This window comes from Ochlerotatus camptorhynchus, unplaced genomic scaffold (genome assembly GCF_037179485.1).
Source record: "Ochlerotatus camptorhynchus isolate MF236.1 unplaced genomic scaffold, CSIRO-AGI_Acam_v1.1 ptg000229l, whole genome shotgun sequence".
Lineage (NCBI taxonomy): Eukaryota > Metazoa > Arthropoda > Insecta > Diptera > Culicidae > Ochlerotatus > Ochlerotatus camptorhynchus.
Genome location: NW_027040719.1, coordinates 815,077 through 829,903, shown reverse-complemented (window position 1 = coordinate 829,903; position 14,827 = coordinate 815,077). Strand labels below are relative to the sequence as shown.

The window sequence follows — 14,827 nt, the reverse complement described above, 5'->3', positions numbered from 1 at the left end:
TTGGTCACACACAAACACATCGTATCCACCGCGGCGTCCCGACAGATGCCAACATACCGACGATTGCGACTAACATTCCCAACACCAGCATCGGTCACTGTGCGAAAACGTTGGGAATACTGCAACTGGTACACGAGGAGATGTTTCGCAACCCCGCGCTAGCCGATGTCAGATGGATTATGCTGGTGGACGATGATACCATTTTGAGGTAAGTGACGGGCGAAAACGAGGGAGGGGGGGGATTCCATTGCAAAATGTGGGTTTGTCATATAGGTGATGTGACTTGAGTCAATAAGGTTTGAGTTTGTGTTTACCAGCCCTGCTAAGAAGATCTGTTGAATGGCTGAAACAGGACTAAGATGGTCTGGGTAACAACCATATATTTTCCTCCACATGATAAGCTAAGGTCTGTCAAAGCAAGTTAAGAAAAGTCAGCGTCAAAGATAATTTAAAAAAATTCCTTAGCAACAGTGCGCAATGGTCCAGAACCCGTATTTACGATTTACGGTTTAGCGACTTGCAGTCAATTTAATTATTTGTAAGAGAGTTTGAACATACTGAGAGGTTAGCAAATATCATCGGTAAGAGACGTGTGTGTGAGAAAATTTGCGAAAAAAATCCGAGGGGGGCGACACATCTAAATCTCAAGTTTAGATGCTCAACAAATCTCACACTAGCGAATCAATCTTCGAAAAATCTTCTTTCATTTGTCGCATCTACTTGCGTCGCTCATCATCTTTTTGCTGGAAAGCTTCAAAATCGTCATCAATCTTCTTTCTATATACTCAGCGTGCGCGCAGCTAGCCACAGCAAAACACAATCTTCTTTGCATCGTAGATAGAGTCGTCCCCCTCGAAAAAAAATCTAAGGGCACCGGTGGGATTCGAACCCACCATTCTCATTCAGTACACGGGTGCATTGCCAATTATATAACGGTGGACCTATATGGTCTATGGATGTATTTGGTTAGTGACATTTGAGTTTCGAATCCGTTTCCCACCCTAGTCTTTTTTGCGCAAGCGTTCTACACAACAATCGTCTATTATCGACGATATGTGCTTGTACCGCAACCAATAAGTATCAGTAGAAACCAGGGGATGGATATGGCTGTCATATCGCTTAAGTTTGCTGCGTACCGAACATCTGCAACGTTGTCAGCGGTACCATGATATGTTTTGTTGTTTTGATGTTGAGTACGTGTATTCAGCTATATGTCAAACCCCTGGTAGAAACACTGGAATAAGAGACCAGCAGAGAAAAAATATGAATTCGGCAACAAGATAAACATCAAAGCAATCCTGGCATCACTTGCATTTGTAACTGCTTGCGAGTGACTTCGCCAATGCACCGACGAGCGGGTTCATGAGTGATTGTTAAACGATTTTAATACTCCTCCCTAATTGAAGCAAACCATTTGTAAACATTGCAGATTGGAACCGCTTTTGACAGTTCGATTGGAATCATACCCAGGGTTCCTTCCATTCATTTCGGCTAAAAAAATGTTTTATTAAATTATGGAATAATAAGATATTATGATTATAATTGGTTTGCGTAAGCAACAAGACAAGAGTGTAAAGTTTGTGTTTGACACATAATACTTGCAAATTTAGCTTTGACAGAGTCACAATGAGTGGTTTTCTGATCGCCTTTTCGCGAAGAGTGAAGAGCGAAGAGTGGGTGAGATAAATGACAAAATCGCTTATTGCGGCTCTCATGTAGCAAAATTGGCAGGTATTATGTGTCTAACACAAACTTTACAATATGTTCTTGTTGCATACGCAAACAAAATATTATCTTAATATCTTATTATTCCATAATTTAATAAAGCATTTTTTTTGCCGAAATGAATGGAAGGAACCCTGAATTCATAACAGTGTCTCCGCTGCAAACTGGGCTAGAACTGTGAAAAGACGGTCATGAATCTTGCATTTTAGACTAGTAGTGTCTTGAGGAAAGTTTCTGGATATAAAAATGCCCGTCTTTTGAAATTGACAAATAAATGATTAATCCTCCTAGAAGTGAGATTCAAAATTTAGTTTTCACAAAATTCCATATGCCGGTTCGGTGTCTTCGGCAAAGCTTTAGAAAATATCAAATCAAGAAAGTTTGCTGAAGACATTAGGTGGCTGTTTCTTCATCTCATTGAAATATGGAACGTTTTTGGTGGAAAACATCCTAATAATAGTTTCTACTTAATAATTAATTTCTTTAAACTTCTACTGGTTTGATATGTTCAACAAAATTGTTCAAAACATTAATATACATAAGTTTGATGAATATCATAGCACACTAGATCGCTAAATAGGTGCGTTATTATTGGTTTTTCTCCAAAAATATAATTTTTAGCCACATAATTACGATTTACTACCATTTCCCACCACATCCCACGACAAAACCAATAGGTATAGAATGTGTTTTCTTCAAAACATTCAACATTTCTTACAAAAACACGCAGAAACATGAATTATATGTGAAATACTGCAATGGGATGTTGTTTTTTATGGAAAACCCCTTAAAAGTGATTTTTTCTTAGATACAACATTCTTTGAACCTCTACTGCTTCGAAGTAGTGTCCACAATTGATCAAAACATCCGAACCGGCACATGAAGCAGAATTCCGTGGCCAAAAAGCATGCAAGGCTCTTGTACGAGCGTGTTTTGATAAAAACACAAGGGCTGTACTTTGATCGATGACGAAACATACGTCAAACTCGATTTTAAGCAGCTTCCCGGTCAATGTGCCGGGAAGATTCAAGTTCGTGTTTGCCGACAAGTTCGCGAAGAAGGCCATGATTTGGCAAGCGATTTGCAGTTGTGGCCTGAAAACGGAACCATTCGTCACATCCTTGACGAGGACATCCCAAGTTTACATCGAAGAATGCCTGAAAAAGCGTCTATTACCGTTCATCCGGTAGCATAGGGGCAAAGTTATCTTTTGGTCCGATTTGGCCAGCTGCCACTACTCCAAGGTGGTTCTGGAGTGGTATGCTCCCAACAAGATCGATTTTGTCCCCAAGCTAATGAATCCTCCGAATTGCCCGGAATTTCGTCCAATCGAAAAATACTAGGCAATTTCAAAGCAGCGACTTCGACGAAGCGGCGGGGCAGTCAAGGACATCCAGCAAATGCGGGCACAAAGGAAGAAATGAACTGATTCCGTGCCCGTTTCCACTGTGTGGGCTCCATCAAGAGGATGGTTCGAGATTTCGTTCCAACTGGAGAAAAGTAACCATCTTATGCTGTAACTTTGAAGTTTTAATAAAAGTACTGTAAAGCAACCATTAATGGACTTTTTAAACTTATTGAATCACGAATTACAGGACTTTTTGTGCGTACCAATTTACTGTTAGTCAGCCTTTATGATGGCAAAACAAATGCTATCATACATTAAACTTTACACGAACTATACACCCAACCGGGAAATGTAAGATTACATTTGCAAGAAAAGTATGCAAAATTTGCAATGTTTTTTAAATATGTTTGTAATATTTATGATAGCTTATTTTTCAAGTAAAGTTTGCTTCCCCAAATGCATTGTGTCTAGAAAATAATCTCGTGAAGGTTTATATATCAAATTATGCATTTTGGAAAAACTTGCTTGTATGCTGCAGTCTAATCCAAGCTTACATTCGATGTAAGAGAAATTCTGTTTAATCAGACCTCGAAACAGTGTTGTTAATTTTCAAATCATTCGATTGAAAATGAACCAATACAACCATTGAATCAATTCTGTGAAAACGAATTCTCACATGACCATCATTTGAAGAGCCCCTTTTTCATTCGAAGCTCATCATCACTGTCAATGGTGTCATTCACTATCATTAGATATACGATAGTGGAGTATGGAAGAAACCCAGCCAAATGGTCCCGAACAGACAAGTCGACCCGATGTCGAATCAATGTAAGGCAAATTTTAGGTCGATGTCGACCCAATATCGTGTTATTGTCAAGTCAATTTTAGGTTTATGCCAGGTCAACATCGGGTTGGTGTCGTGTTGGCTTAGCTTTTTCGCCGCAATGTCGACCAGAGCTCCGTTTATGTGTAGGTTACACTCAATTGAATTATAGTTTTCCCCGAAGAACGCGTTACCCACTGAGTTCCACCCACCGCTTTGTCACGGTGGGTTTTCAACCAAGCGCTCTGATTTTCTGTGAGTGACTAGTTCTCCATTGGCACTACTCACATGCAAAAAATCAGACCGACTGGTTGAAACCCCGCCGAGAAAAAGCGGTGGATGCAACTCATTGGTTAACTAACGGCGGAAAGCTGTCCTAGCTCGCTGTCCTACTCTCTATATGCAATTTTCACACTGCCGTACTCTAAACGGAACTATCAATTCTATACTTTCATCTCCTCCTCATCTATCGTATAAAAATTACCACTTTAGTCTGTTATTTGAAATTAGCATCTTCAACTATGTAAATCGCTGACTTCACGAAGAAGTAATACTAAACATATAGTCGAAGTGCCGATCCTCTACCACCACTGGAAAAGTATCGTTTCTTTACCGAACTAATCTACAAAAGCGCATTAGAAGCTCAGAAACGATGTGTTCCAAGTGCATCCCTCAAAAGAAGACCCACCACTCCTGGATAGGATGACGAATGCACAAAGTTGTATCTTGAGAAATCCGATGATGAGATTATCGTAAACATGAAAGATCAGAGCTTTTTGAAAAGTATCTAAAGCTTGAAAAAAGCTTAAAAACTTACTAAAAGCAAAGAAACGAAATTACTGGCGTACTTTTATCGAGGGACTTTCTAGAGAAGCCTCGATGATAACGCTTTGGAAAAAGGCTCGCTATATGCGAAACCGCTCATCTTCCAATGAGAGTGAAGAATACTCCTCCCAATGGATATTCGACTTCGCTAAAAAGGTTTGTCCAGATTCTGTTCCAGCACAACCAACTTTACGGGATACAGCCCGAAGTAACGGTTCTCTGGATGAACCATTCATAATACTGGAATTTTCAATGGCACTTCTTTCATCGAATAACTCTGCTCCGGGAAGCGATATGATGAAATTCGACCTTCTAAAAAACCTCCCCGATATCGCTAAAAGACGATTACTTAACCTATATAATTCGTTTATGGAATTCAATATAGTTCCGACCAGCATGGAGACAGGTTAAAGTAATAGCTATTCAAAAGCCTGGGAAACCAGCGTCTGATCACAATTCTTACCGTCCGATCTCTATGTTGTCATGCCTGAGGAAATTATTAGAATAAATGATCCTATTAAGACTTGACCATTGGGTTGAATCAAACAATCAATTTGGTTTCCGAAAGAGTAAAGGAACAAACGATTGTCTAGCGATGCTTTCATCTGATATTCAACTGGCCTTTGCGCACAAGAAGCAATTGGCTTCAGTCTTTTTGGATATTAAGGGCGCATTTGATTCGGGTTCCATAGACATACTGTCAGACAATTTGCAAAGTAGTGGATTACCCGGTATTTTGAATAATTTCTTGTATAATTTTCTGTCAGAAAAACAAATGACCTTCAATCTAGGTCAACTGGCAACTTCTAGAATTAGCTACATGGGCTTACCCCAAGGTTCCAGTTTAAGTCCCCTACTTTATAATTTCTATGTCAAAGATATTGATAACTGCTTAGATAATCTATGGTAGCTTAGACAGCTTGCAGACGATGCCGTGGTTTTCATGAGAGGTCCACGTGCGGAAATCTTGCAAAAACCATTGCAAAATTCCCTAAATAATCTGTCTTTCTGGGCAAGAAATTTAGGGATCGAGTTTTCACCGCAAAAAACTGAATTGGTAGTGTTTACAAGGAAGCGGTTTCCAGCCCAACTGCGTCTAAATCTTTTAGGCAGAGACATTACCCAATCTTTAACCTTCAAATACCTTGGAGTCTGGTTTGATTCAAAATGCACTTGGGGTACCCACATTACGTATTTGAAACAAAAGTGTCAACAAAGGATCAACATTCTGCGATCAATTTCCGGGACATGGTGGGGTGCTCACCCGGAAGACCTAATTAAACTGTATAAAACGACTGTTCTTTCAGTTCTTGAGTATGGCTCTTTTTGCTTCCTCTCAGCAAGAAAAACCCACCTAATTAAATTGGAACGCATTCAATATCGTTGTTTACGTATTGCCCTTGGCTGTATGCATTCAACACACAATATGAGCCTAGAGGTTCTAGCAGGAGTAAAACCCCTGCAGAACCGTTTCTGGGAGCTCTCATTAAGAATATTGATCAAATGTAGTGTCAGTAACAACCTTGTGATTGAAAACTTCGAAGAAATGCTCGAATTGAGCATCCAGTCTAGATTCGTGTGAATCTATCTTAATTATATGTCATCGGATATTGGCCTTCCTTGCTATAACCCCTCTCGTGTATGCTTTACTAACTACAGTTCCCTCATTGACTATGATCTCTCCATGAAACAGGCTATTCAAGGAGTTCCAGATCAACTTCAACCTATCTCAATTCCCCGCATTTTTGCTGAAAAGTACCAACAAGTCAATTGCAATAGAAGATTTTTCACTGATGGATCACGCATTGATGGATCCACTGGCTTCGGCGTCTTCAATGAATACTCAAACGCCTTTCGGAAACTTCAGGAACCTTGTTACGTTTATGTTGCTGAGCTAGCAGCAATCAACTTCGCATTGGGGATGATTTCCGATATGCCCATAGACCATTACTTCATCTTCTCGGATAGTCTCAGTTCGATTGAGGCTATTCGGTCGATGAAACAAGGTAGGCACTCATCTTATTTCCTTTCAAAGGTAAGGGAACAGATGAGTTTGCTGGTCGAAAGATCATATATGATTACCTTTGTATGGGTCCCCTCACATTACTCAATCCCAGGCAATGAGAAGGCAGACTCTCTCGCAAAGGTGGGCGCACAACAAGGCGAGATTTATGATAGAAGAATTTCACATGATTCATTTTTCCCATTAGTACGTCAGAGTTCTATTTTAAGTTGGCAAAACGATTGGATAAGTAATTCTCTTGGGCGGTGGTTACATTCCATTATTCCAAATGTTTCTTCGAGAGCGTGGTTCAAAGGTCGGGATGTAAGTCGAGGATTCATTCGAGTGATGTCAAGACTTATGTCCAACCACTACTCGCTAGACGCACATCTCTAAAGAATAAACCTCGTTGACAGCAATATATGTAGGTGCAGAACCGGTTATGATGACATCGAGCACGCAGTTTGGATTGCCCGGGTAATGACGCCTCCAGAGCACGACTATTGGAACCCTAGAGGCCCGAGGTAGACAACCCTTCCGTGAAGTAAGAGATGTATTGGGAACACGTGATCTTCCCTACATGCAAGCGATCTACGAATTCCTTTGTTTGTCTGATGTTAGAGTTTGATGTGACCATCCCCTCCTTTCCAAACATTTTCAAGCCATTGTGTCCCAGTCTTATTATCCTCCTGTTCCTGTGCTACTTGCCCCTACCCAGCCAGGATTTGGTCAACCGTCCGAGAGTAGTATCTGAAGGAGGCAACAGAAACCAGTTTCCTACCTAGCTCCTTCCAATCGAAATTGTTACCCATTAACCTCGAGCCCGCCACGAGTAATTGGTACCCAATACTAACCTAGAACTACTGCTATTTAAAATGTAAATTCAAACATTACTGATTTTGGCTCCGCAAAATGTCACACACGACTGAGCCTAGTCAAAATATAGTCAAAGTACTTCAGAGTAGTTCTGAGGAGAACTTCAGAGTAGTTCGAAGGAGACTTTCAGAGTAGTTCTGAAGAGAATTTCAGGGAAGTTCCGTGAACTTCAGAAAAGTTCCATTGGCCAGTCTGATCATGAGTATTTATTATGGTCACCAGTGTTCTTTTTTTTGAATTCTAATGTAGTTTGATGTGTCACATGAGGATGTAGCTTCAAGTTTCACTTCTCCGGGGGTATCCGGAACATGTTAGAATCTGGCAAACGTGGTACTGAGTACCTAATATGGACACCAATGATCTTATGTATGTGTCACATGAGGGTGTAGATTCAAGAAGAATGTGGTAACTTCCCCGGAACCCGGAACATGCTCGGATCTGGCTATCGTGGTCTTCAGTACTTAATATGGCCACCAATGATCATATTTTTGAATCCTCATGTAATGTAATGTGTCCCATGTGTCCCATCAAGAAGAATTCGACCACTTCCCCGGGGGTACCGTAAAACGTATCTTTGATATTGCGGGTAACTTTGATAGTATGATATAATGATTTTCTGAATTAGAAACTTTGGTATTAAGGTATTTCCGTTGATATCATATGTAGTTTTGTATGTGTTACATATTTTACAAACATATTAAAAAACAATTTTCGTGACAGTTCAGCTTCGAACCTGTTCGGATACGGTTGTGCATAAGTTTGTTTCTGTTTTGTGCGTGCGTTCGCTGATTTTGCCAGATTAGCGCTGGCACTCTGCCTCCCGGACGGTTATACGTGTGTGATTGGTGGTTTTCTCGCTTTCCGAGAAGTTTTGGAATCGAAAAAGAAAACGTGATGCATCATGTTTGCAGGCATCAGAAAAGATGTCGCTATCTGCGTTGTTTGTTTTTTCTTCATTTGTGCTCCCGGTACAGAAATTTGTGGCGTCGCGTGTCATAGTTTTTGATTTCAGTTTGTTTACGCGTTGTATGATTTTGTGAGCGGTCGCTTCGTGTTCGCGTCATGGAGCAATCGACTACATTCGACCAGAGAATTGATCCCCGTAGGGCGGGTCTATGATCGGAGCTACTACACCAAGCGTGACATAGCTGCTTGCAAGGGATTCAGTTGGACTGATTTGGTGAGATTGTTCAATTTTTCTACTTTTGTCTATTTAAACTTAATTTCTATGAATGCGTATCGTTTGGAATCATTTGATTCGGATGAGACTCTTAACTTTTATTTGTTTACATTGTGTTTCAATCGGTATTCTTAAGAACTTCACAAAATAAGGTTTCAATATTTAAATTGAGCAGCTCGACTAGTCTGGTGGCTGCCGCTTTTGCTTACTGAGTAGAAGACCGTGGGGGATCCACATTGTAAAGATTCCCTATTTTCAGCTTTTTTACAGGCTGGAGTTGTTGTTTGAACCATTTAGTTTATCAATTTAATTTATCTGTATAACAATTATTCACAAGCATTCTTCCAGGTCAATTCAAGAATAGTTTGATGATGATACATCTTCCTAATATTCACATTACAGTTATGACCCGATCCTGTCAATCTCTGCGCGCATCAGACTGTTATTTTTCAATAATTCCACATAATTGTAATTTCATACCTTCCTCCTTCAAGATGAATGTTTAAGATACACATACTTTGCTAGCTGACAAAAGGGGGTCATTGCTGTATAATTATTCTCTTTTTGCAGCCTTCATTCAGACTGGATCTATTAAATTAAATTATTTGAGTTTTCTTCCAGCTCTTTGAGGACGGAACATCATTAGATTTATACGGTAATGATTCACTCTTACAGCTTTCACCCTAGATTTTGTCTGTTGATTTGATTTGTTTGAATTGGTTTTCAGCTCTTTGGTGTTGGCAGTCGCGGGCGATCAATTTTGCTCATGCTTATGCTCTAAGTTTATTTTCAGCATTTCGATGATGGAACGTCTTCAGATTTATATTATAATGGGGCTTATTACGGGTGTCACATCACGGTGAAAAGTTGTCACTTGTCGTCACGGTGAAGTGATTCCCATTTGATATGTACGGTAATCACGGCTCTTATTCTGAGTATCACTTGCTTATCACCGTGTAGTGACACCCGAAATAAGGCCCAATGATACACCATTTGGTTTTGGCTTCGGGCAAATCCAAGTATAATGCATGATAACACTGATTCATTTAAAACCATGGTCGCATCACTTATCAAGGTGAATCCTGATCCAACGAACCCAACTTACTAACAAAATCTCCTTTTCTGTGTCTTTTGTTGGGGTGCAGAGGTAAACACGGCCCACAAACAACAAAGGTCACTGTAACATCTTCGATTTTCACGGGTTCAATAGGTCACTTTCACTTTAATCACATTCGTTGTGATCTAATCACAGTGGTAATTATCTTCGAGATAATTGCTTCCTGTCCACGAACCGCACTATCAACGTCACAGTCCCTTCTTCGTAGAGTAAGAACACGGTACTTGTGAGGTTCAAAAAACAACTGTTCTTGGCAATGGTTTATTTCCGACTAGCTTTGCATGCGAAATTGATTCCCTTTGAACTCTTATCTTCTCTATCTAAATCTCTTATCTCTCCTCTCACGATATCTGCGGGAGCAGATCACCGTTGCAGAGTGGGCCGACAAATGAAATTGTTGATGCAAATTTATAACTGTTATACTCTACTTTACAGTCACTCTAATATTCCTTCCCTACTCCCACCTGATTGCAAGGACGTGGCCGGCGCCGTTATTGATCTACAACATATAGAGTCACTGAAACTTGTACAATGAGAATGGACGGTCACTCCCAGCCCCATTCAGTTGATTCATTGTACAATTTTACTGATTCTGATCAATCACGGAGTAACAACCATTGATATGTGCAGTCAATCTAAGCTAAGCTAGCTATTGGTTATCGTATATGTATAGTGTTTATAGTACTACATATCTTTCATTATTGACTTTACATCATTTAATATTATTGTAAATTACATTTTATTATACTTAATTCTTAATCTTAGCTATTATGAGCGGCTCCAGGGAAGCATAGTGCCAGCTTGAAAAGAAATCTGAATCGTTCATTATCTGTTTTGTAAAAATCTTGTGTTTATTGTATCTTGTTACATGGCATTATAACGCATTTTCAATATTACATTACATTTAAATAAGTATTAACCCGGTTACACACATTTCAGGTCATCCAGGTCTTAAATAAGATGGGATCCGTTCCTTTTATCAACAGTTGTGATATTGCATCATATGCTGAAAATATATGAATTATCGCGTATTTCTGTTGTTCATTACATACCAGGTGAGGGCTTAATCATGTTTTGCCATCTAGTGTTTTGGTTTTGAGATGCTCGATAACCTTAGAGGGATCGGTTTTGCTTAATGAGCAGAATATCATGAGTTTAATCCCAAGCTCTCCCACAACATAACACAACACAAACATATTAAGTATCATTCTAGCTAAAAATATTTATTTGCATAATATAACCTGGAAATTTCAGGGTTACATCTTCCTTATTGGGAGCTGAGGAGACATAGAGCTGCATCATATTGTATGTAAAATAATTATTATTTTCATTGCAGAATACCAGTTTTTTGTATCCATATAAATGTATTTTCATTATTACGTATTTTAATGTTCTGATATATTTCATTTCTCCATTACATATTTTTACTAGATATATAAATAAATACTGGGTTGGGAGGGAGCATCAGGGTATCATTTGACTTGGAACTGGACGATTGGAGTGGTATGACAACCGGAGTCTAGGAGGGAATAAACACTATCATTTTCTTTATCCTACCGATTCGATTGTGATGGTGTGAATTCTACTCCAACAGTTTCATGGAGATTGACGCGCCCTTCTTAACAAACCATCCTGTAGGAAGCTTAATAAGTATTGCGAATTGCGTTATTCGATTTGTTGGATCGTATCGTTGGAAGGAGATTCTTAAACTCCCGTGGATTTCGCGTAAGTGCCTCTGCTTACGGGTCCACCCCACCGTTTTTGGCCCTTCATACAGCGATATTGTGAATTCAGATTGGTAGCTCAAATTGATCTTGCTATTAAGTGGAGCTGCATACAAGACAAGATCTTCGAAGGGATGGTGGCTACCTTACATACATACATACATACATACATATTAAAAAACAATTTTCGTGTTTTCGCCTGTTTGAAAAAACACTCAAACCATCACTTATGAAATGGATTTCCGATACAGCCATCACAGCCATCAAAAAAATATTCTTATTGCTTATGATTTTTTTCTGATTATATATTCATTTAATGTATCATATTTCAATCACTAAATTGTCTAAGTTTAACGCATTTTTTTTTCTACACTCATCGAGCATTATCAAAGTAACCCCAAATCAAAATACTGATGTTCCGTCACACACTAAAAAATAGTGCAAATTCTTTAATTTCCGTTAAAAATTATACTAACGTATTAACTCCAAGATCCTCAGTACTTATTTAAAAAAAATTGAAAAACATTCATTGCTGTAAAAAATATTTAGAATATACTTAAAAAAAAACGTATCTGAACAACGTGATCCTGAGTACCAATGATCAATTTATATTTTTTTAAAATTCTGATGTAGTTTTATGTGTCGCATGAGGGTGTTGGCTCAAGAAACATCTGACCACATCCCCCGGGAGTACCCGGAATTTGTAGGCCTTTTAAATTTTTCTAATTTAAACAAGAATTTCCACCGCCAAAGTACTAGAACTTTCGAAACTATGGCACGTTAGTATCGGCAAGGAGTCAAACTAGGAGCATTGACTGAACCAACGAACTTACGTAAATATATGCAAATTATGTTGATCCAGCTAAATAACCATCAAATCGAATCAAGATCCTCACAACGATATGACTTCCAGAAATCATTCATCCACTGCGCCGCTGATAGAATATTCATTGTCCAATCTTAATTTGCTCTTTCTTGGCCTCATTATACCCTGCCAAAGAACAGTCCACCTCCCCCAAAAACGTCACCCCCGTTCGAAAGCGTGGAATCGTAAATCATACTAGCCACCCCCTTTGACAAACCGCTCCGGAAAACGCACACGTTTCCATCATTCCTCACAGGAAAGCACGACCTAATAAAATGCTCAATTTTATTTCCCTATCCAACGGTCTCTGTTTTCTTGCAGCCCTTCGGCACTGGCTCGCTTCTTGACTTGCTTCGACCCGGCACAGGACGTCTACATTGGCGAACGATACGGGTATCATTTGCTCGCCCGAGATGGCCAGGGCTACAACTACGTCACCGGTGGGGGCGGAATAGTGATTAGTGTACGGATCCTTGGCGCATTGCTACACTCGTGCGAGTGTCCTTCGGCATCCTCACCGGATGACATGATCATTGCGGCTTGCCTGTATCGACTCGGTGTACGTCCGATTCACTCGCCACTGTTTCACCAGGCGCGTCCCTCGGACTACCCACCGGAAACCCTCGACCCGGCTAGTATCTCCTTCCACAAGCACTGGCAAATCGATCCCTATCAGGTAAAATGCGTGGATGAATGTGTTTTTCGTGGGAAATTTGCTCTAACGATAGTCCGCCTAAATGTAGTCCTTTCAATATACCTTCTACATTTCTCCCCGCAGGTATACAACAGGTGGTTCCGGAAGAACGACGAAACCTGGTGGCACCGAGAACGACGAAAGTCTATCCCTCTTCACCACAACGATGACCAACCTACAGCCCACCCAACAGAGACCGATTCCGGCGGCAGCAAGCCACTGCTCCAACCGAAACATATCAGTAGCGATAACGATAGCACACGACAGGAGCATAATCATCAGCCTCATGGCGCAGTAAATGTGGTCTCTTCCCAACGAGGAAAGCACAATCAAGCGCCCACCGGCAACGGGCATCCCACGGAGATGGAAACAGATGCTGCTGCTATCACTACCACAAGCAGCCGCAGTAGCAGCAGCAGCAGCAGCACTGCCGCTCCTACCGTCACGATGATATCGAATGATTATCATCGTCGTTATCAAAGCGAACATATCAGCAAACATTTCTGCGAGAATAATGAGCTCCAATCAAATAGCAACTTGCTGCTGAATCAGCAGCAGCCCCATCAGCAGAACAGTGCCGGCCGAGGCAGCTTCCAGGAACAGAACATAATCAAACACACCGAACTGTGAGCGAGAAAAAGGGGATATTTTCTTGGCTTCACCCTTGAATGTCTACGTGAAAAAAGCAGAAAAAGTTGAAACCGTGTAAGCAAGGACCTGTTTGCACCTACTTTGAAATAAACAATATCGGTTTGTAATATTCTAATCGAAAAGTTTTCTCGTTTGTTACACTTTCACATTTCCTTACCGAGCGAGAGTTTCGACCATTGAACACTGTGTTTCCGTGGATGGGTAGACAGAGGAATTGAATTAACCCAAATTTCCCCCCTTGTTTGAATTTAAGCTTTTACCCGCAATTTGAAAAGGTTTGCATTTAGCAGCTCCAACTTTGGCATTACCTACTAACAATTAGGTCCCACAGCTAATTATTCTAAGACTGAAGCGAATCGAACTCTCGGCGTTCAGATAAGATTATCGGATAATATGAGGAGAGGGTTGTCTTGGGCGGGTAATGGGCTTCGTCCTAATTGAATGGGCTGAACACGTGCTCTAGGGATTTTGCAAATTGGAAACAGTTCGTTCTGCACAAATAAGTACTTATTTTGCTTTTGAATCCTGAACAAAGTCAATCCGAATTCCTTATATTGTACATATTTTGCATTTGAAACTGGACTCTTCAAAAGGGCGGAATCACTTATAAAAGTGCGCTTTTACGTTGTATTGGCTTGGTGTCTTCTGCGCACATATTCCTTATGAACCAAGAAATAAGTGCGATGAAGACACCAAAATAATTTGACTTAAAAGCGCACTTTTATAAGCGTTTGCGCACTTAAGCAGGACCCATAATACTGCGTCACCGTCAGCGTAGATGAAGGGGTACATCCGTCAAATGACAGGTGTAACGCATGTCAAATTTCTTCTCCACCGACATTTCTACTTGGAGACTTTACATCGACACTACGTCAGTTCGTTAATTTGGATCAGATTCAAATTTGACGCTGACGCTGATGGTGACGCAGTATTCTGGGTCCCGCTTTATGGTTGCACTTATAATGTGCGCAATGCACAATAACATCTTGAAAGTAAC

At 40.2% G+C, this 14,827-nt stretch overlaps 1 protein-coding gene across 2 annotated transcripts in view; it reads left to right on the top strand.

Annotated features, from left to right (window-relative positions):
• The window catches only part of LOC135704042 (beta-1,3-glucosyltransferase), a 101,823-nt gene extending 87,933 nt beyond the window's left edge, over positions 1 to 13,890 (top strand). For both annotated transcript variants that reach the window (XM_065225457.1, XM_065225458.1), the window contains exons 7-9: positions 46 to 208; positions 12,807 to 13,161; positions 13,264 to 13,890. In XM_065225457.1, coding sequence (XP_065081529.1) covers positions 46 to 208; positions 12,807 to 13,161; positions 13,264 to 13,809 — 1,064 coding nt within the window. In that variant the 3' untranslated portion in view covers positions 13,810 to 13,890. The remainder of the gene's footprint in view (positions 1 to 45; positions 209 to 12,806; positions 13,162 to 13,263) is intronic.
• Positions 13,891 to 14,827: the final 937 nt, after the last annotated feature.